We start from the raw sequence: 23,894 nt of genomic DNA on the forward strand, positions 1-23,894 counted from the left end.
GGGATTTATTTATGGTCATAGCACAAGCACTGGAAACTGCAGTCGTTTAATTTCAAATGGTATGTCAGTCGGAATCGTAGGGATGCGTGGTATCAAAACGTCTTCTCCTTTATACTTCCCCGATAGAATGGTTGCTTCGATCACGTTGTTCAGTAATGTTTTCACCGCTAGCCGTGTGCCATTACAAAGACGCGGTTGGTTGATATTTCGTAACGTTATGACCACTGATCCGACCTTAAATTGAAGAATGTGAGTCGGCAATCGGCAAATCCAGAGAGTTCAAAAATTCGGGTGGATAGTTGACGACATCATCTCGGATAGTAGCGGAATCACTGATTTGTTTGTCCTCAATTCACCTGCAATTTCATTTAGAATTTTGAATTTAATTCATTTACATCGAATGCTTTTGGCAGCCAATATAATTCGTTCGCTCAACCAAATATAATCAGTGTAATTTTGAGCAATGTTTGGAACACTTCTTGAATGAGTTCGGTTTTGAATTCAGTAAACTGACAAAAATTGTCAAGAAAAATAGTGCAGCCAGTCAGAACGTCTGAAGAGAATTTACCATTACCAATGTCAATTAGTTGTTTTGAAAATATCTCTCCAGATGGATCATTTTGCAACTCTAAACGCATATTCTTGCTTAAATTTAGTATCTTGACGTGTTTCCACAAATGTGATGACTTTAACCATGCATAAAGTTCATCAGCTAGCGTTCGCCGTGGAATCAGTGGCAATGTTTGACGAAAATCTATCGCTAACAAAATCATCGCTCCTCAAGTCGGTTTTGATTGTTCCGCAGATCTTGCATTGTTCGGTATAATGCCTCCAAAAGACTTTTCATGGACCATGATGCATTCAATCCACGCTATAAATTTACATTGCTGCAAAACCTTTGCCATTACGGAGTTCTTCGATATGTTGCATGTCGGAGTTTCGTTGCTTTGCATATTCAATGACAAATTTAGCGCTGAATGGGCTGTTCGAGCGCCTTCCAACAATGATGCTGCAATGCCTGATGAAGCAAGTGAGATTGCAATTTCATTGTGTAAAAGAATTGTTTATAAAATCTATGAAATTAAGAACGTTCTTCCTGTACACCCGGGAACGTCCAACAAGTAAATTTGTCCATTTCCGTTATTCACAACTTTCATTAGGGTATCAAATATATACTTTTGTTGTTGATTCAACAGCGAAAGATTTATTCGAACTGATTCTCTTAAGGCATCGTGCTCGTACAGTTTTTCGCGTTGCAACTCTTGATTAAATACGTTGTGCAACGGGCGATTGGGCGCTGCCATGCCTAATTGAGATAATACATTGTTTGACATCATCATGCACACGTTCTCAATTGATATCAACGCCTCATTGTACATTTTTTCACTGATTTGTAAATTTTGATTTCCTGTTGTGATGCGCATTTGATGTAAGATATCATCACACATATCATCTTTGTATTTGATCCATAAATCAATTGGTTTTGATGGGCAGCATGTTGATATAAATTATAGAAAGCAATGTTCGTATTTGATGAGATTGTGAAGAAATTACAGCATCAATGGGAGTTTGATCCCAATGGATGTCATTTTTTAACAGTTGCAAACGTAGACAAAATTCTGTGTAAGAGCCACACAATTCAAAATTAACAGTTCATAAATGATGGAATGATGTTAGGCCACGAGCATTGACTAATAGCAATCGCAAATAAAAACACTCATCGTTGCTGGGATGGACAATAAATTCGACTTATTTCATCGGTGGAATATACATTTGGGTAACTTGGAACTGGTTTTCCTTGTTTCCGTCGTTGAAATTTCTTTGAGGATTGATTCCAAGTATAATATTTTGGCATTTCGGAGTATAGCAGTGTTCGGGCGAAATTGTCATTCTGATACAATTGAATGAAACTGGCTTTGTAGAAGGTGGTTCAACAGCTCGTTGTAATGCGTTCTGAGCCATGGAATGTAATATTTTACCATTTTCTAAGTGTATGGCTAAGTGAACAACAGTGGAGTGACTTTCATGAATGGGAAAAGAAAAAATGCGGCAAATTACTGCTAACGTACCGGTCCATTTGGTACTGGGTAACTTCATCATTAGAATTCTGTGCACTAACTCCAATCATAGCCATGTCACTTCCTTTGGTTACATTACAAATGTATTTGAGAGATTTGACGGAATGGCAAGATTCAACATTGATGTGCACCTTGAAAGTCTTTGATAGGATCGGTGAACATGAAAAACTCCAACTATTAACAATTTCAATGTATTGTTGATTCACTTTGACTATTGTTGATCTTCCGTTGTCTGCAGTCGACCGGCGACGATACAGTGGATAACCTTCATTTCCTGTAATTGTTTCCGGTACTAATGCCCGTGGACAACGCTTCGGAAATTTACCATCCACCATACACGGTGAATTTTGATTATGTGTTCCACAGGGACCATGAATCATGTTTTAATAACTACCTCATACAAGCCTGGATCAGGGATTTCAGCTGATATCACTTCATCAATTTCATTTGGTCGTATACTCTCAACCAACCTAATCAGAATACGTGCGTGAGGCAATTGAAGTTTCTGCCACTCCATAGAATACAGCCAACAGCGAGTCTCGCCAAACACGTTATGTTTCACAATGAAATCCATTAAAGATCTCAACTTTTGTTGGAAGACTCCAGCCGTAGTGTCTTGGTTAATTGGCCAGAGAATAACTCTTGTTTGATTTCTATCCACTGCGGTTTGCACGTGAATGTGATAAATAAATCTGCTATGCTGTAATGATGAACATACGACATGGCATCTTGAGCATATTCATGAATATGTCGAGGACTTCCGATGTATGTTGCTGGAAGAATGGTCATCCGGCCGACATTCTCTGCATTTCCATCACTGTTAATCGCATCTCGAAGGTGAATACACTCTTTAGAACGGAGTTTACTCTGGTTCAACTTGATGAATGTCAAACGCTCTGTTTCAATTTTGACATACATATTGGTGAAATAATCGCCTACATCTCAATATGTGATTGTTTCCATTTTCACGAACCATAAGGCGGTATGAATAATACTTCATTGAACTGACATTTTTGTTGGTTTCGGCACCTGTAAATAAATTATTATTTTAATGACAGTGATTGATCTTGCATAAAATGCTTATAGTAGCTGATACATAATATCCAAATTTACAATTACCAGTAAGGGGATTTATCATCATGATCGAGAAGTGATAACCATCTACACCTTGCCAAAATATGATGGGATATTCTAGCGCATCGTATGAAGCGGTGTGTTTAATACACACGCTGTAACTGATCATTCCGGCGATGTAAAACAATATCACGGGTTTCCGAATTTTTTCCAACTATAACAACGGCAACTTCATCAATTGTTGGCGCATTGAAACGTCTTGCATGTTGGCCCACAGGAGATTTATCAGCTCTGATTACAATTTTGTGATTATCGGATGGCATGAAATCCAGTTTAGTTTTGAACAATGTAATCAACTTATTGTGTTGAAGAAAGAAAGTTTGTAATTTTTCTACAATAGACATCTTCACTGAACTGTTATGTGCACTACGCAGATAAATTTCTTGCATTGAATTGCCCAAGAAATAAATTTGCAGGAATTTGTAGTCGCCATCTAACACCGGCAACAGTGAACCTGCTCTGTAATATATTTGGCCTTGTATCTGAAAATTATGGAGGACAGGTTTATTATTTATTTCACAAAAAATAAAATAAAAAAGCAATACGGCGGATAAGTCCGTTTGATATATGTTAAAAGAAAGTAACATGGGGGATTGGACTGTTAGTTATATGCCACCTTGTATGTTGGCATGAAATTGTCCAGAAGTACATTTGTTGACCCAAATGAAGTCATTTGAAAGCAGTTGTGATAATTTTGGATATTTGTAAGGAAAATTATGGAATCTGTTCCTGTTCCTGAAACCAATGAATATAACGGATTTGATGGTGGAATCAAAGGCACTAATTTCACCTTGCCATTTGCGGAACACAATCCAGCGGCTTCATTTTTGTATTTCAATGCCTTACAATTTTGGCAAACTGAGTTCACAGATATAATAAAACGCATTGGTAGGCACTGTAGTCAATTGAAACATCGTAAATGAAAGCAGCTCGATTCGAACTTGGAAGATTATTAGCTGAACGACGCGCTGCACGGGTTTGTGATATCCGAATCCCTGCAGTTTCCTTGTTGTTGTGCAGTCCAGTCAAACTGAATATTATCTTGGCTTGTAGCATTTCGAGTTCTTCGACCGAAGTTGCTCCGCCCGCGTCTCATAGCCGGCATGGCTCTTGAAATGAGTATACTATATATGGAAGCACACAAAAAATAAACCAAACAACCGAAAAAATCGATAAACTTGTTTGTTGAGAAGCGAAGATTTATAAACAATCGGGGGAGACAAAGGTCTCCAACTATAACAAAACACGACACTGCATGTGACTGTCTGGAGAGCTTAGTGAAAAATGGAAGGGTATGTATAGGTATTTTAAGGCAGAAACAGGTTCCAAGAAGGACATTCCAGGAATAATTAATGAACAAGGGGAGTGTGTATGTGAGGATCTTCAAAAGGCAGAAGTATTCAGTCAGCAGTATGTAAAGATTGTTGGTTACAAGGATAATGTCGAGATAGAGGAAGAGACTAAGGCCAAAGAAGTAATAAAATTTACATATGATAACAATGACATTTACAATAAGATACAAAAGTTGAAAACTAGAAAAGCGGCTGGAATTGATCAGATTTCTGGGGATATACTAAAGACAATGGGTTGGAATATAGTACCATATCTGAAGTACTTTTTTGATTATTGTTTGGTCGAAGGAGCTATACCAGATGAATGGAGAGTTGCTATAGTAGCCCCTGTGTATAAAGGAAAGGATGATAGACATAAGGCTGAAAATTACAGGCCAGTAAGTTTGACATGCATTGTATGTAAGCTTTGGGAAGGCATTCTTTCTGATTATATTAGACATGTTTGTGAAATTAATAACTGGTTCGATAGAAGGCAATTCGGTTTTAGGAAAGGTTATTCCACTGAAGCTCAACTTGTAGGATTCCAGCAAGATATAGCAGATATCTTGGATTCTGGAGGTCAAATGGACTGTATCGCGATTGACATGTCTAAAGCATTTGATAGGGTGGATCATGGGAGACTACTGGCAAAAATGAGTGCAATTGGACTAGACAAAAGAGTGACTGAATGGGTTGCTATATTTCTAGAAAATAGATCTCAGAGAGTTAGAGTAGGTGAAGCTTTGTCTGACCCTGTAATAGTTGAGAGGGGAGTTCCTCAGGGCAGTGTTATCGGACGTTTATGTTTTCTTATATATATAAATGATATGAGTAAAGGAGTGGAATCGGAGGTAAGGCTTTTTGCGGATGATGTTATTCTCTATAGAGTGATAAATAAGTTACAAGATTGTGAGCAACTGCAACGTGACCTCGAAAATGTTGTGAGATGGACAGCAGGCAATGGTATGTTGATAAACGGGGCTAAAAGTCAGGTTGTGAGTTTCACAAATAGGAAAAGTCCTCTCAGTTTTAATTACTGCGTTGATGGGGTGAAAGTTCCTTTTGGGGATCATTGTAAGTATCTAGGTGTTAATATAAGGAAAGATCTTCACTGGGGTAATCACATAAATGGGATTGTAAATAAAGGGTACCGATCTCTGCACATGGTTATGAGGGTGTTTAGGGGTTGTAGTAAGGATGTAAAGGAGAGTGCATATAAGTCTCTGGTAAGACCCCAACTAGAGTATGGTTCCAGTGTATGGGACCCTCACCAGGATTACCTGATTCAAGAACTGGAAAAATCCAAAGAAAAGCAGCTCGATTTGTTCTGGGTGATTTCCGACAAAAGAGTAGCGTTACAAAAATGTTGCAATGTTTGGGTTGGGAAGAATTGAGAGAAAGAAGAAGAGCTGCTCGACTAAGTGGTATGTTCCGAGCTGTCAGCGGAGAGATGGCGTGGAATGTCATTAGTAGACGAATAGGTGTGAATGGCGTTTATAAAAGTAGGAAAGATCACAATATGAAGATAAAGTTGGAATTCAAGAGGACAAACTGGGGCAAATATTCATTTATAGGAAGGGGAGTTAGGGATTGGAATAACTTACCAAGGGAGATGTTCAATAAATTTCCAATTTCTTTGAAATCATTTCGGAAAAGGCTAGTAAAGCAACAGATAGGGAATCTGCCACCTGGGCAACTGCCCTAAATGCAGATCAGTATTGATTGATTGATTGATACGCGCGAAACCAAAACGCAAAGAGTCATTCTTCCTGTCACAAACTGAGAACTAAGCGAGATAAGAATTTGGGGTTTCTTTAAAAAATAACTTCCATATCTGAAGATATCTCGCTTAGACCCCCCCACATGCAAATTCAATAGCAAATAAGTTGGCCAGCGACTTACTTTCTCGTGCCTGCACATAAAAATGACTGAAAAAAAAACCACAAATAGTTGTTACATTTAAATTTAAAAGAACTTATTTACGTCGAGCTGTAATGTTTCTTTACCATCATAGAAAGAATTACAAATATAGGGAGTATAGAATAGAAGTTATGACATGATTAGTTCTATGCAATGAAGATTTTGCATTTGAGATAACATTCCATTATATTAACATTTTCAAACTCAATTATTTTGTAAACCCTTTTTTTGTTAACAGCATCAAATGCGGCTTGAAATTTTGTACATAATCCGTTATTCACCCATTTTAACCGATAACATTGAAATTTACGGCCAATTTGGCAAACGCGTTGGATTAGAGGAGGACAGCGCTAAGCGCAAACGTGGGAGAAGGAAAGAGAAACGAACAGTTTCAATGTAAAAAGAGTAATGGGGCTTTTACGTTCTTCCTGGCTATTTTTTCCAATCTTCTCTTCGTAAAGACCTTACTCGGAATTCAACGAATATTTGAAAAAAAAATTAGAAAATTAGCCAAATTGGTCCAGCCGTTCCCGAGGTTTGCGCTTAGCAACACATTTAGCGATTCATTTTTATTTATATAGATACAAAAATATGTGTGTAATGTTAATAACACTTCCCCATTCGACTCGGCAGAAGAAGAATGCACTGCTTCTGTACTGGAATAACAACAACACCAACGCTGTTCAATACACATCTCCTTACAATAGCCTATATGAAATTTTGTTGAGGAGTTATTTGCATATCAGTGGTGGTGGTGATTATTGTTTTAAGAGGAAGTACGACTAGGCAATCATCCTCTATATAACACTAATCAAAGATAAAAAATGGAAAGGATCCGACACACCGAAAAATGAAGGTATCGGCCAAAGGAAGACAAGGGCCACGAAGGGCATGAAAATGAAAGACTCCCTAGGCCTCCATACATAATACCGTCGGGGTCAGATAACAACAAGAGTTGACGAAGGGAGGTCGGATTGGATAGATGAAAGTGAGGACCCTAGCACAAGTAAGTGGAAACAATGCCAGGACTCAGCTGAGGGCCACCCAGTTCATTGTACTTCTAAAAATGGTAATCAGTAGATCCTGGATTTATCTTCAGTAATCGGTTAGGATGCTTACTTATTTGGCAAGTAGCAAGATGCGCCTTTCTTCCCGATCCTTGCGTTGCCGGAAACTTTCGACGTGTTTGTGCGGCGATAAACCACTAGCAAGCAAAAGAGTTAAAAGAAATATAAACGACACTAGTAACGCAGCTTCTTCTGCGGTAAGTTCCTACGAAAAATGATGTGAACGTCTGGCCTCTAGATTCGCTTCGAATACAGTAAATAATTGCTAAGCGGACTTGCTGATGATATTTAACACCATATTTTGCCCCAGTGAGGAAAGTACGGTAGTTAGAACAACTTCACTCTTCATTCCTCTGGTATGAATTTTAATAATGCTATTGTTTTTAAGTCCGACTTCTTGACGGTTTTTGGAGACTTATAGTTGCCAGAATTTTGTCCCGCAAGAGTTTTCTTACGTGCCAGTGAATCTACCGACATGAGGCTGACGTATTTCAGCACCTTCAAATACCGCCGGACTGAGCTGGGATCAAACCTGCCTCAACCGTCTGAGCCACTCAGCACGGCGGTGTGAATCTTAAGCGACATTTCCCTAGTATACATTTTCACTGACTTCTAATGGTTGAACTATTGGGGATTCAACAATTTGCAGTCTTTGCTTGCTAGAAATTGATAGCGGTATCGCCAAACACTGATTTCTCTGTCCATGTGTTTCTTTCCACGTTATGATGAAGTATCCGGAAGTCAGAGCTGAGAGCCGAGTTAAATTCAGATCACACTCGCTTCGGGTATATGTTGAATCGTTCGTAGATATACTACAAGTTGCATATCAGGTGCGGGTCCACTGCTCCCATTAGCCTCGTCAGCAGATTCGCATACGACGTCATGGGTGTGGTATCCTGCTGAATGGCGGACGGTGATAAATTATCATAGAAGTATTTATACTTGGAAGAGTGTTTTCTCAATTTTATAGATGTTTTCATTCTTTCGGGATAATATACTAGTTAACAAGAAAGTAGAAAATAAGAGACTAACGTTTACTAGGTTCTATTTTCTCCAAATATTTATTTTAGGAATTGTTTTAGAATTATAATTTAACTTACAATATGATACAGTATTTATTTGAAAACAGTCATACTTCACTGAGATAACCGAGATTGCTTGGTTTGACATTCAAAATATCATTTATGTAGCTGGTTTTTACTCATTTTGAATTAACGTTTGTGGACGTCACCAGAAATCAATTATTTAACCAAACCTGCTTTTACAATGTTGGATTCAACACCAATAGTAAATCATCCATTTTACATATATAACTATCACCATAGTCCTTCAATAATGAAATAACCAATACAAATTTGCCCTTATTAGAATATCCTCTTCTTCCAACATAATTAATTACTATCATCAACGTAGAAAGTTAAAGTGATATAATCAGCAACAATCACAAGGAAATATGAAACACAACGTCGATCATTTCATTACCCAATGATTGTTACATGTCAATACACTGACTGACAGAGCAAATGCAACACCAAGAAGGAGTGGTCAGAACTTTATGCCAATTGCAGGGTAGACTGACGTCACTGAGGTATGCTCATGATGTGAAATGCGCCGCTGTGCTGCGCACGTAGCGAACGATAAATGAGACACGGCGTTGGCGAATGGCCCACTTCGTACCGTGATTTCTCAGCCGACAGTCATTGTAGAACGTGTTGTCGTGTGCCACAGGACACGTGTATAGCTAAGAATGCCAGGCCGCCGTCAACGGACGCATTTCCAGCAGACAGACGACTTTACGAGGGGTATGGTGATCGGGCTGAGAAGGGCAGGTTGGTCGCTTCGTCAAATCGCAGCCGATACCCATAGGGATGTGTCCACGGTGCAGCGCCTGTGGCGAAGATGGTTGGCGCAGGGACATGTGGCACGTGCGAGGGGTCCAGGCGCAGCCCGAGTGACGTCAGCACGCGAGGATCGGCGCATCCGCCGCCAAGCGGTGGCAGCCCCGCACGCCACGTCAACCGCCATTCTTCAGCATGTGCAAGACACCCTGGCTGTTCCAATATCGACCAGAACAATTTCCCGTCGATTGGTTGAAGGAGGCCTGCACTCCCGGCGTCCGCTCAGAAGACTACCATTGACTCCACAGCATAGACGTGCACGCCTGGCATGGTGCCGGGCTAGAGCGACTTGGATGAGGGAATGGCGGAACGTCGTGTTCTCCGATGAGTCACGCTTCTGTTCTGTCAGTGATAGTCACCGCAGACGAGTGTGGCGTCGGCGTGGAGAAAGGTCAAATCCGGCAGTAACTGTGGAGCGCCCTACCGCTAGACAACGCGGCATCATGGTTTGGGGCGCTATTGCGTATGATTCCACGTCACCTCTAGTGCGTATTCAAGGCACGTTAAATGCCCACCGCTACGTGCAGCATGTGCTGCGGCCGGTGGCACTCCCGTATCTTCAGGGGCTGCCCAATGCTCTGTTTCAGCAGGATAATGCCCGCCCACACACTGCTCGCATCTCCCAACAGGCTCTACGAGGTGTACAGATGCTTCCGTGGCCAGCGTACTCTCCGGATCTCTCACCAATCGAACACGTGTGGGATCTCATTGGACGCCGTTTGCAAACTCTGCCCCAGCCTCGTACGGACGACCAACTGTGGCAAATGGTTGACAGAGAATGGAGAACCATCCCTCAGGACACCATCCGCACTCTTATTGACTCTGTACCTCGACGTGTTTCTGCGTGCATCGCCGCTCGCGGTGGTCCTACATCCTACTGAGTCGATGCCGTGCGCATTGTGTAACCTGCATATCGGTTTGAAATAAACATCAATTATTCTTCCGTGCCGACTCTGTTTTTTCCCCAACTTTCATCCCTTTCGAACCACTCCTCCTTGGTGTTGCATTTGCTCTGTCAGTCAGTGTATATTCCCATTATTTTGAGTATTTCCTCAATTAAAACAAATCTCAACACGTTGACACGAAGTCACGATAATAACTAAAGTAACACACTGAAAGAAGACAACTAACTACCACTGCTGAGTTACCAGTATAATACTCTACCTAGACAAATTGTTTATGGAAATTTCTTCTGGAATGCACTTTATAAGTCCGATTATGTTTACAGACGACACTTATTCATAAAATTATTGATTATCTTACTATTTTGTGTCATACTCAAAACTAGGTAGTTACTTCTTCAAGAACGTCTGAACTACATATGTATAAGGTAAATCCGGGACAGATGCCGCCCCGGTAGAGATGCCGCATGTACTGTAGGTAAAGGTTCCCATCGTTAGAGCTAGATGGCAATATGTGTGGTTTTTCAGTTTCTAAGGAAGAACTACTGTCTGCGAGTGTGCCGAAATTTGCTCGTATATTACGCCAATTATTGCCGATATCATGAGGCGAGTACATGTTTCCTCCTGACAAAGTTCTTGCGTGTGTTAGTTTATTGTATATTAAGTTGGCTTCAAATGCTTAAATGAGACGTTTTTAGTACAGTAGACGTCAGAAGCATAACTGTAGTTGAGAGTAAGCTAATTTTGGGCCATGATAGCCTTGAGGTATGAAAACAGGAGGGTGCGGCGTCTCTCCCTGATGGTTGGGAGAGTTGCCGCACAACAATCCGCCTGAGATGCCTCATTGCTATCAGATTCTACAAGCGATCTGGAAACATTCAATACTATTCAGAGTGTACCGGTATTTTATTCGAATATCTTATCGTCTCACGATTCTTAATATACATAAACTATTTTTATTAATTTCATAGGTAACATTATTTTATTATATAAAATTATATTATTTTCAGCAATAAACATTTGAGACATGCCTGCTCAGTATAAAAGTAAGGGCACTGTTAAAAGACCTAAATGGACAGAGGAAAATTTAAGAGAGGCTGTTAAAAGACTGAAAGCCAAGGAAATACTGATCAGGGAAGCAGAATGATACTACAGAATTCCGGAACGAACACTGAAACTTAGAATGCAGTCACGAAATCTGGAAAAAGGCTCACTGGGTCCAGTAGGTATAGCTACTTCAATAATCACCGAAGTCAAAATGATATTAAACAAGGAAGACTGTATCCAGTGTTTGAGTTACAAACAGCGACTGCATGAATCTTGCTCTACATATAACGACTGTTGCAGCAAAATTGCTAGAGAACAAAGTTTTAAGAAACAATATGTAAAAACTTGTAAGAGGATAAACATCAGTTTTTGATTCAAGAATCCTGCCTTAGACATGTTTCCAAATTACTGTGTCAGGACAGAATTATATTCATTATGATTTTGATGTTTCCTTTATATAACACGAGGGCCCCGTGATGTAGGGATAGCGTGCCTGCCTCTCGCCCGGAGGCCCCGGGTTCGATTCCCGGCCAGGTCAGGGATTTTCTCTCGACCTGAGGGCTGGTTCGAGGTCCACTCAGCCTACTTGATAGGAATTGAGAATCTATCTGACGGTGACATGGCGGCCCCGATCTCGGAAGCCCAGAATAACGGCCGGGAGGATGCGTCGTGCTGACCACTCGGCTCCTCGTAATCTGCAGGCCTTCGGGCTGAACAGCGGTCGCTGTGTAGGCCAGAGCCCTTTCAAGGGTGTTAAGTGCCGTGGGGTTTTATATAACATAGGGAAGAATCCATTGCATATGCACATTTATAGTAAATCGAAATTTAAATATGATTAATTTAATGTTGTAAATTATCAGATTCTTTTACCATTGAATGATTATATTATGTGGATATAATTGTCTTGTAGTACGTTCTAGTGTTCGGTTATATAAAAGTTGAAGAATTGGCTTAAATTTGATTTTGTCATTAATTATTTTACTTGCGGCATCTCTCCCGAGCAAAGTCGGCATCTATACCGGGATCCAGGGAGAGACGCCGCAGATGCAACAATTCCTTTGTTCCCTCCTTTCTCCCATTTACTTTCAATTGCCAATATTTTGTTCATCTCTGATCGAATGTACATGTTTTCAAATTATGCTCGATGAATTTGCAACAATTTTTAAAGTAAATATACCGAGATATAACAAAAGACATAAAAAGTGCGGCAACTCTACCGGAAATACCTTAACACTCTACATCCTCTTTTCATATTTTGCATTGAAAACTACTTCCCCCTAAGCGATAATATTTCTTTTAGGCACATTTCGACGATCGCTTATAACAATACTTCAACTATATATATTATTCTCACATATTTAACTATACATCCTAATAGTAATTGCTTTGACATCATATGGAAATACATTTCCAAACCAAACCAAACCAAACCAAACCAAATCCCATGGCTCTACAGGCCTTCAAGGGAATTGGCCTACCAAGCGACCGCTGCTCAGCCCGAAGGCCTGCAGATTACGAGGTGTCGTGTGGTCAGCACGACGAATCCCCTCGGCCGATATTCTTGGCTTTCTAGACCGGGGCCGCTATCTCACCGTCAGATAGCTCCTCAATTCTAATCACTAAGGCTGAGTGGATCCCGTACCAGCCCTCACGTCCAGGTAAAAAACCCTGACCTGGCCGGAATCGAACCCAGGGCCTCCGGGTAAGAGGCAGGCAAGCTACCCCTACACCACGGGGCCGGCTATCTTTCCTACACTGATTTCATTTATATCACTCAAAGAAACATGTTATTACCTCAACCTGCTTGAAGCTTATATACTCACTGAGTATCTTCCTTTTTGTGTTATTATATATTCCTATAACATTCTTGGACATAGTTCGTGAAATCTTTTACACTTACTGCTGTTGAATAATCCACAGTCCTGTTAACATAATATTCCTACTACATAGTGTTCTTAGGATGACTCTATCCTCATACTGGCATCAGATTCATATCGGACTTAACACATCATAGTATTCCGCACGAACCTAAATTACGTACCTTTTACACGTCATTACATGTTATTAACAATCATGTTCATTCATACTGAAACTGTTGTGAGTCGACGATAACATAAATATCACCATTACATTAGTTAAAAACGTATTTTAACTCTATTCTAAGCATATGAGCTGATCTGATATTAAATACGCGTCGTCTTGGTTAATTTTAAATATTAAAGAGGAAATAATCCAATATCTACGTAATACACATAAGAGCAAATTCATTGTCCCGACTGGATCAATGTCTATTCGCTTCTCATTATGGTTTTAGCGGGCAAACATGTAATCAAGCACTATACATTTTCCTAGTGCGAGACTTCTCCCACATTCATGGATCCCATTTCTATGTCAACATAATTTACCTGAAAAAACTTAGAAACTATTATTCCACATATATTACTATGTATACACATCTTAACTACCTTACAGCATGAACTATTCATACGATTATTTTCATTAATTCCGCGATTAACAGACATTTCAGTCCATTTTCTGAACTATAATTCCCTAATGCTCCTACATTCGTCATTTCACATATATCAGTCTGAGAATACGGTAATTACTTCCTCCTCGACTTTTTTCTGTCCTCAATATACTCCGATTTGCTCAACTCCAACTTCTTTCTCAGAAACATTAATTTCTCTTCTTGCTTGACAATAAACTTCATTATATTAATTTGTATTATTATGTATTGCCCTTCCTTACATCAAGTGGTCTTTTCTTCAACTTCCGTGTTTACTAATTTGACAGCTTGATACTTGGAACATATGCTTTCATTCATGATTTCTATATTTATGAGATTCCATTCCTCAACATATGGTGTACCGTTCCTTTTATACTATCTCGTTTCCCGAGTCACTTTAGATTTTAATTACTTTATCTCGTATGCGTCTTGCACATTTCTTAATTTAAGCGGCCCAATAATTTCTCATTAATTAATTAATTCATTAATTGATCCGTAATTATTTAATTTATTCTTGAAATATTATTCTAATGAATATAAACACTGCTGTTTTGACTTTCATTCATATTTGATCGTAGAAAATCCAACCTCCGAAAATTCTTTTCCATATTAATGAATCGGACGCAACTCTTCCTTCTTGTGAAATGTCACAATTACCTTATACTTGGAATGTGGATTAATCAACATTATACTTTCCGTTCCAGGACATGTAATACTTTCATCATTTCCAGCAGAATCTGGTGTTATCATTTAATGTCAAGTAAACTTCAGTTCTAACATACTAGGATAGTCCGTCATATTAAACGATCGATCTTTCATGTGTCTAAAATCCAAGCATTGTGAAAAAAAGCACTTTCACGTACACGAACTGGAATGATACTCAAAATCCCAAAAGATTTGTTCTAATTACAATTCTATGAGATTAAATGTTCTAATACAATATTCCAAAATGTATGACTTAATCAGTTGTATCCTTTGTTTCTAGTCATACTGGCAACGTAGGGATAGAGTGCTGTCAATTAAGAATAACAAGATGAATAATTAAGGGAAAATCTGTCACCGTTTAGTACATAGTATGAAGAAAAACATGAAAAATGTCATTGTACTGCAAGACGAAAAATACTGCTACATACGGTAACAAAGAAACATCTGCACCAATCGTTCATAAAATCTTACTAATATTTATGTCGTGTTTAGTAAGTGTGTTAGCTTACTTGTAGTTTCATATTCATCTTCAGAAGATTGGGTGGTGTCATCGGCCGTACTGTAATCTGAAACAATATATTGTACAAGATGTGAGTGGGAAAAATTCCATCCTATATAGTCTAAATATCTATGAATTAAAATACACAAAACTCTCTTTATAATCTACGATTAACTTTCATCCCAAATCGAAAACTTACAGTTTCCAATCCGTAATACAATCATTATTATACATTTATGTAAGTTGGTTGGTAATCAGTCTTATTTTGCTCAGTTTCTTAATATTACATAACAAGTGTTACTTAACGTATTTTTCGATGTGGTTCAGTTACTCCAGAGTAATAACATATAACCTATACTGTATTATAAAGTGTAACACTGTGTTATTCTTTGCTATAAGTGAGCATCATTCGACAATAATCTAAAATAATGATCACTAAAATCATAATATCTAAAGTTAGCTGCTCTATTGTGCTTCATTTATCAGAGTGTATACTTTGAACAATTCTTAATAATTTGCTGTATTGCAATGTCTCATACCCTTAATGCAATATGTTATTCAGCCACTTCTGGCTGAACGAACCCAGAAATGGTTGATGATGATGATGATGATGCTTGTTCAAAACGGCCTAACATCTAACATCATTGGCCCTCCGAGAAATGGAATGGCATCTAAATTTATCAATATTTACTGGTAGGCGATGTTATAGCTGGGCCTACCGTTTGAGCGTGCCCCGAATATCTCCTCTCAGTGACAAATAAGGCGATATAGAAAGTCAGAAGAGACCTACTACATAATATTCATGCAAAAATTAAATGTTGCCACTGTGGCCTCTTCGTACTAATTAATGCCCCAAATGATGGCTGGAGGGTTCGGAAACTTGACCGACCTGAGAATGATGTTAAAGTTCAGTGGTAGAACTGACTTGACCGAGAGCAACCGATAGCACACCCCTGCAGGACACTGTGTGTCGAAGTAAGCCTGATTCCGGTACATATCCTGCCATCCATTCAGCTAAGCAGTAGATTAAAATTATAAAATTCTTTTATTAACAACCACCTACTCAATACAATATAATACACTCATTGAATTATAAAATAATCGTGAGGTGTCTTAAATGGCTTAAATAACGGAACATGTTTCGATCGGCATTGCGAACATCATCAGCCGTTAGTACAAAGACTAAGGTCAGGGCCCTGAACTTATGTGATTAAAATTGTTAAAAGAATAACAATGTCGTAATAAAAAGTAATATGATAACATTAGACTTAATTAGTGACAGTATGTACAGATCAACAGCAAGAATTTGTGGTGAAATACATTGAACGATGGCAGTCTGTGGAGTTAAAAACAATCATGGGGTTGTTAGTAAAAAACAAAAGTAGATATTGTAGACAGTTAAAATATACTTCAATGTGTGAAGCGTGGATTAATTATTGACGTTGGAGTTCTTACAATTGTGCGAAAACAAAAGTTGAATTAGAGTTAATTGAACAGTACGAGTCAAATAGAACCAGTCAAAAGGCGCATGACGACGTAACCAAGGATGATATGACGTGATCACCGGTAATTGCAAATTCTGTAGGAGAGAGAATCACAATGCCAGAAGGAAATACAAGTTGAACTAGTCCACATTCACGCGCTAGCATGAAATTAAAAACGTATACAATGTAGAACATCAATGATGAACTCATTAAGGAGTAACTGTGATCTTGAATAAGGGAGAGTTCAGGCAATCCGTAGGTGAATGAAGCAGATTATGGCAAAATTGGAGTTTGAAATCTGGAATGAAAGAAAAGGGAGGAAAATGAAATTATGTTATAACGGAAAATGAAGAAGGAGAAAAGAATAAATTGAAAGAGGAGGCTTACTCTTGGGACTAGTGTGAGGTGTCCGCTAGCGTTAGCTGCGTGAAGTAAACTGGCGATTAGCTTTATTGCTGCTTCTAGTGTTATATGTATGTATATGTAGAGGCGGGGAGTGAGTCATGTGAGGCGGAGGGGCGACCGATTCTTTGGGCGGGTCGAATGTTCGTGGAGGGGGTGTTGCATGAAGGGGCGGTAGAGCAGTAGCTGTTATTACAGAGAAAATATTATTAGCGGTTGTACAATTAAAAATTCTCATAAAGTTATTATTATTTGTATTGAAAAAAGAAAGTAGTTCTGGAATTTTCTCGATTATTGGACTTTTAATTTCTGAAGTATCATTTAAATTTTGATTTCTATTAAAATACTGGTCTAAGAATATATAAATGTTCTCAAACTCTGTCATAAGTTTACTTTTATTGACGTATTTCAAGATTTGAAGGTCTCTTTCAATTGTCGTAAAACTATGGCCAGTTTCTTCCATATGGGTGCTCATGGCGGAATACTTTTTATGTTTCGAAGCGTTGTAGTGTTCAAGGTATCTGGTCAAAAAGCTACGTCCGGTCTCTCCGATATAAGAAAAACCACAATGGGTGCATTTAAGCCTATAGATACCAGAGTTCGAGAATTTATTGTGGTAAATGTTAACTATATTTGAATTGAAGAATATATTATGGTTCGTATATAAGGATATATAAGCGATATTAATATCGTATTTCCTTAGAGGGTTAGTAACTTGAAATAAGCTTGGGTTCGTGTAGGTAAAGGGAGCATATTTCGTTTTTTTAGGCTTGTCCGGAATCAGTTTCGTTGCGGTTTTTAATTTTATCTTGTTGATGATTTTATTAATCATCAAGGGATTATAGCCATTAATTCTGGCCAAATCCTTGATAAAGTTTAGTTCTCTTTTGCGATTTTCAGTTGTAAGCGGGATTTTTAATGCTCTATAGACAAGACTAAAAAATGCAGCCTGTTTATGAGATTGTGGATGTAAGGAATCGTTTCTTATAGTGATGGGGGCACAAGAAGGCTTTCTAAATATTTGAAAAATGAATTTATTACTCTCTTGAAACGTTTAAATCCAAAAAGTTTAGAGAACCGTTGATCTCGTCTTCCTTAGTGAATTTGACATCATTGTCAAGCTCATTAACGGATGTTAGCACGCTGTGACTATCATTTTTCTGTGTATCTAAATGGCAAACGTGTCATCCACATACCTTAACCATAATTGAAGACCGTTTATATTATTGATTATTTTGTTATTTTCCAAATCACCCATAAAGATATTAGCTAGAATGCCCGAGATCGGGTCACCCATTGCTAGGCCCTTTTGATGATATATTCTATTATTGAAGGTGAAATAGTTATTATTAAGTACAAATTCTAACAAACTGATGAAATTATCTATTTCGCATTTGCTAAGGTTACTGTTGTTTAAAAGGTTTGTTTTAATAATCTTGACCGTTTTGCTTACCGGAATATTGGAATACATATTAGTAATATCATAGGATACCATTATGTGATTATGCTCAAGATTGAATTTCGATAATTTTTCACAAAACACAACGGAATTTCTTATATAAGCTGTATTATTGAATTTAAAGTGTTTACTGAGAAAATTATGCAGAAATTTTGAAACTTTGTAAGAAGGGCTGTTCATGCAGTTAATAATAGGGCGTATAGGTACTTCCTTTTTTATGGATTTTTGGCAAGGCTTTTGCAGTTGGGAGTTTTGGGTTCATTATTATAAGTTTCTGATATTCGTGTTCTTGTAATAAGAACGATAGATTTTTCAATAGGTTCTTCAAACTTCGTTGGATTTTGGGGGTGGGATCTTTATTAATAATAGTATAACTGCTATTAGCAAAGAAATCTTCGGTTTTTTAATGTAATCATCTTTATGTAGTAATACTATGGTGGGGCCTTTATCAGCTTTAATGACGATGATATTATTATTATTATTATTAATTTTATTTCTTACACCATGTATTTGTTTGCTAAGAGTCAGGTTCGAGGTAGTTTTCAGTTCCTTTGCCAGAAAAGGGAGCTTCTTCTTTATCTCATATTTAATGTCGTTATGCACTTCTACGGGGAGTTTTTGAATGTTAGATTCGATTTCCGCGATTGTGGTAAACAGATCGTCTGTTTTTTCGGATTAGGCCAATTAAATTTCAGCCCTTTATCAAGAAGGGATAATTCGTTATCTGAAAAGTCAGTATTAGATAAGTTCACTGTTGTAGGAAAATGATTTAATTCAGTGGAGGGGGGTTAGTTTTACTGTTAAAATTACTCAGTTTGTTCTTAGTGTTATGCAATTGTATCAGTTTATTGTCTAATGTTGTCTGTTTCTTGTTCACTATGTTATATACCTTTTCATTGACAAACCTAGAGTATGAACTCCATTCTAATGGGGACATACTAGAGGATATTTCAAGATGCGTCTTATAAAGCTGTAGGTTTAGGAACGATTTATTTTTGTAATGCGCCTTGATTTCGTTTTTTAACCAAAATTCATTAATTTTCTTTTGAGTTCTACATGAATCAGGAGTCGAAAAGGTTTTTCTTTGAAGGTGTTTTAGAAATTTGGGAATTAGTCCAATCTTCATACATTCTTTTAAAAACTGGATATCTCTAGATATTTTGCAGACCTTGACTTTGAGATTAAGATATATATTCCTTTTTGTAGTCTGGTAGGCTGCTAAGTTACATGTAATTAATCTCATAATGGAACCGTATAGAGGATACTCTATTAAAATTATAAAATTCTTTTATTAACAACCACCTACTCAATACAATATAATACACTCATTGAATTATAAAATAATCATGAGGTGTCTTAAAAATGGCTTAAATAACGGAATGTTATATAAAATACTCGATCAAATTAACAAACCGCACATTTTCTCACTTTCAACGAACAGTACTACAGTGCCTATCTAATAGTCCAAAGTTCCAGTGCTGCAATGACCAGACCGCAGACAGGCGTGAACACTTCTCTGCCATTATTCCGTTAAATATGCACACTGCTCAACCAATCAGTGCCTCAGAATAGGAATTGAATAGCTCCAATTCTATGATGAACCAGCTTGTTACGTATCAGTAGCATCAGAAATTTATCTAACTCCCCAGCTACTTCCCTCAAATTTTCAGGCAGGCTGTTATACTCGGTACGACCGGGTGAGTTGGCTATGCGGTTAGGGGCACATAGCTGTGAGCTTGGATGCGGCAGGTAGTGGGTTCGAACTCCACTGTCGACAGACGTGAAGATGGTTTTCCGTGGTAACCAATTTTCACACCAGGAAAGTGCTGGGACTGTAACGTAATTACCGTAGGGGCTGCTTCCTTCCCACTCCTAGCCATTTCGTATCCCATCGTCGCCATGAGTCCTATCTGTGTCAACGCTATGTAGAGCAAAAAAACTCGTTAAACAGCAGAAACCCGTCTATCGGAAGATGAATGGCAATAGAGACACAAGGCAAATCACAACAGACAATTGTCAATGTAATGCTATTGTTGATCAATGTTATGAGCTTTCTGCATTGTAGGCCTTCACGTTCAGTTTTCTTTCGACTATGTAATATAAGGCCGTCTTATAAAATTAATTATAGCGTAGACTGTAATTCCTTATTCCCCGACTTGACGTACCGATTTTCATTAAATTCTGTTTACCCATTTCCTCGTGACGACACTGATATGATCTTAGCAACAAAAATTCATATTCATGAATATCTTCGTTATCATAGCAGGTACGGTCAAAATATATGTCATAAATGATCGGATATTTAATACTACGGTATGTAAATTTATTTATATACTAATTGTCAATAAGACCACTAATAACACAAATAATCGAGAATTAAACATTGGGTCTTCCCCTAAGCTACCATTTCGCTCAACGTGAATGAAGTTATTTATGGCCTAGATTGTAGCGACTTATTCGCCGACTTTGCATAGCTATTTTAATAAGATAGGACTACTAATAACATAAACATTTGAGAATTAAATTTTAGGCTTTCCCCTAAACTACCATTTCTCTCAGCGTGAAAAGGATTATTTATTGCCAAGATCGTAGCGACTTATTCCCGGACTCTACATACCGATTTTTATTAAATTCTCTTCAGCCGTTTTCTCGTGATGCGTGTACCTACATACATACAGACAGACAGACAGACAGACAGACAGACAGACAGACAGACAGACAGACAGACAGACAGACAGACAGACAGACAGACAGACAGACAGACAGACAGACAGACAGACAGACAGCCAGACAGACAGAAATTACCGAAAATTAAAACATGCATTTCATTGTTACTATGGACATGACCGACACACAAATACCATCCTTTTTAAATTTTGAGCAATGAATCTATATATATAAAACTAGCAAAATACCCGTGCTTCGCTACGGTATTATACTGAAATTTATAATTAAATGCTTAACGTTGTACATATAATCCTCCGAAATTCGCGATCTGACTCGTTTTCTGAGATAATCCGCCAAAATTCGCGATCTGACTCGTTTTCTGAGAGATTACGACAAAGTTCCTCACATTTTTCAATCTTTCTTTCCAGCAATCGATTTCGTACTTCCCGATGTAGGTCCAGGTATTTCACGCGGTCAGTTCGGTCCCTAAATCTTTGCCATCTTTTCCTATAAACATTTTTAGTATGGATCAAATCCTGAAGGGGATCCGGCGTGGTGTCATCTTGGGTGCCTTGGCGGTACTGAACCCGCGGCTTGACTGTATTCGTAGTCATTACCAGGCCAGAACCCGTTTCCAGCGCGGTCCGCACAATTTGACGACGGTCCAGAACATTATTATTATTATTATTATTATTATTATTATTATTATTATTATTATTATTATTATTATTATTATTATTATTATTAGATGTTCTAGACCCCACAGCAAGATGCAAGACCGCTACTTGGCGGTAAATTACATCTGCTACCATTGTCATTTTTGATACGAATGACATACTTCCGTGCATTATTGACCTTATTATAGAGGTGAATAATTTGACGGTCAATCTCATTCTTATCGTTTATTTCAAATGTGTTAAATTTTTATTTATATGCCAGGAGAGTCTACTGTAATCTAAGAATGTTCTCCGAAGGAAAAGATGGCTGTTGAAATCGAACCCAGGAAAGATAACAGACCGCGTGGAATACCTGGACCTACCTCGGGAAGTACGAAATCGATTGCTGGAAAGAAAGATTGAAAAATGAGAGGAACTTTGCCGTAACCTCTCAGAAAACGAGTCAGATCGCGAATTTTGGCGGATTATCTCAGAAAACGAGTCAGATCGCGAATTTCGGAGGATTATATATAAAACGTTAAGCATTTAATTATAAATCTATATAAATAAAATTGTAGACGGTCCGCTGTCTGTAATTTCTTTTGTTTTGCCAATTTTTCAGATATTTATCCGTTTTAGGTCAACTCAAGACCGAATCGGTGGTTTTTACGTTTCGTGTCTGTTTGTCTGTTTGTCTGTCTGTTTGTCTGTTCCACCATCACGTCGAAACGGCTGGATAGATCTCAACCAAACTTCATATTTAGAGTATACTCATCCCGGGGAAGGTTTCGATATGCATATAATTTTAAAATCTTTGAATATTCGTGGGGTTTATAGGAAAACCAGAATGGTTTTACCACCACCACGTCGAAACGGCTGGATAGATCTCAACCAAACTTCATATTTAGAGTATACTCATCCCAGGGAGGGTTTCGATATGCATATCATTTTAAAATCTTTGAATAGACAGGGGGTTTATACGAAAACCAGAATGGTTTTTCCACCATCACTTCGAAACAGCTGGATATTCTCAACTAAACTTCATACTTAGAGTATATATATGTATATCATTTTAAAATCTTTGAATAGACGGGGGGTTTATAGGAAAACCAGAATGGTTTTCCTCCATTTTCTCTTATACTATTGATTTTCTATAAACTTCGTTTACCGTACGTGAAACGTCTCTTCATTATAAACAACTTTCCTTATGTTCATAATTTACCTTACTCTTCACATGACGGAGAAATTTACAATTTTCCGCTGGTGTCATGCTCTGCATTGAGTTACCGACAGACCGACAACGAACCTACAGGTTACCATGGCAACGTCTCTGACTGCATGCCAGCAGGGAAGTAACGTATTGCCATTTTCCTCATTATGCTTTTAAATTCGTGGTTGTTCCTTGGGTAGAAGGCAAGAGAGGCGTCAATCGGCCTATCTGCGGTATATTGGCGGAATATCGTTGGATGTTATAACCGCCCTCGAATAGATTAAGTAATAACACCATTAGTCATCATCTTATTATTTGTTTAGCTAGGAATCACTGGACCTAAACTTCTCCTCTGTTACCGCTTTATTATATCTTTAACTCACACTAGCATAATTTATTGAGGGGCATTTGATTTTCCAATACATTCACTTGGCATTTACATATTTGTCGTTATCCGGCTGCCCTCCGTTATAATCCATTTTCTATTACTTTCAACTTTCTTAACTGTATTATTTCTTCCTTAATTACGCCGTATGTACGCGAGTGCTACAAACTACTGGATGTATTTCCACCAAGACTCATATTTAGCATACACCTGTCCTTGATAGGTTTTAGGGCAAATATTGTTTCTAAATCCCTGAACTGACTGGGGGTTTATACGAAACCGAAACAGTGATTTTGCACTTCCACAAAATATACACAACCAAACTTAATGGAAATCTACCTACCTTGGTAGAAATTAATTTCTAAACTTTTTTTTCTCATGTGCATCGTTTCGATACGAGGATTAATAAGGGAGATATCATTAACGGGCCGTTTTTCTGTACAAGTCCCATCGGACTTGACTCACGAGCGGGTGCGTGTAAAGCGCATTCCTTACAACTTGAAAACTACTGAAGACATTCGAACCAAAATTTATATTTAGCATC

The 23,894-nt window shown here is 38.2% G+C and overlaps 1 protein-coding gene across 1 annotated transcript in view; it reads right to left on the reverse strand.

The window, feature by feature from the left end:
- The window catches only part of LOC136857914 (uncharacterized), a 175,974-nt gene that overhangs the window by 96,169 nt on the left and 55,911 nt on the right, over window positions 1–23,894 (reverse strand). Inside the window, exon 13 of the mRNA XM_068225176.1 lies at window positions 15,098–15,154. Within this exon, the coding sequence (XP_068081277.1) occupies window positions 15,098–15,154 (57 nt within the window). The remainder of the gene's footprint in view (window positions 1–15,097; window positions 15,155–23,894) is intronic.

The sequence above is a fragment of the Anabrus simplex genome, chromosome 1, assembly GCF_040414725.1.
Source record: "Anabrus simplex isolate iqAnaSimp1 chromosome 1, ASM4041472v1, whole genome shotgun sequence".
NCBI lineage: Eukaryota > Metazoa > Arthropoda > Insecta > Orthoptera > Tettigoniidae > Anabrus > Anabrus simplex.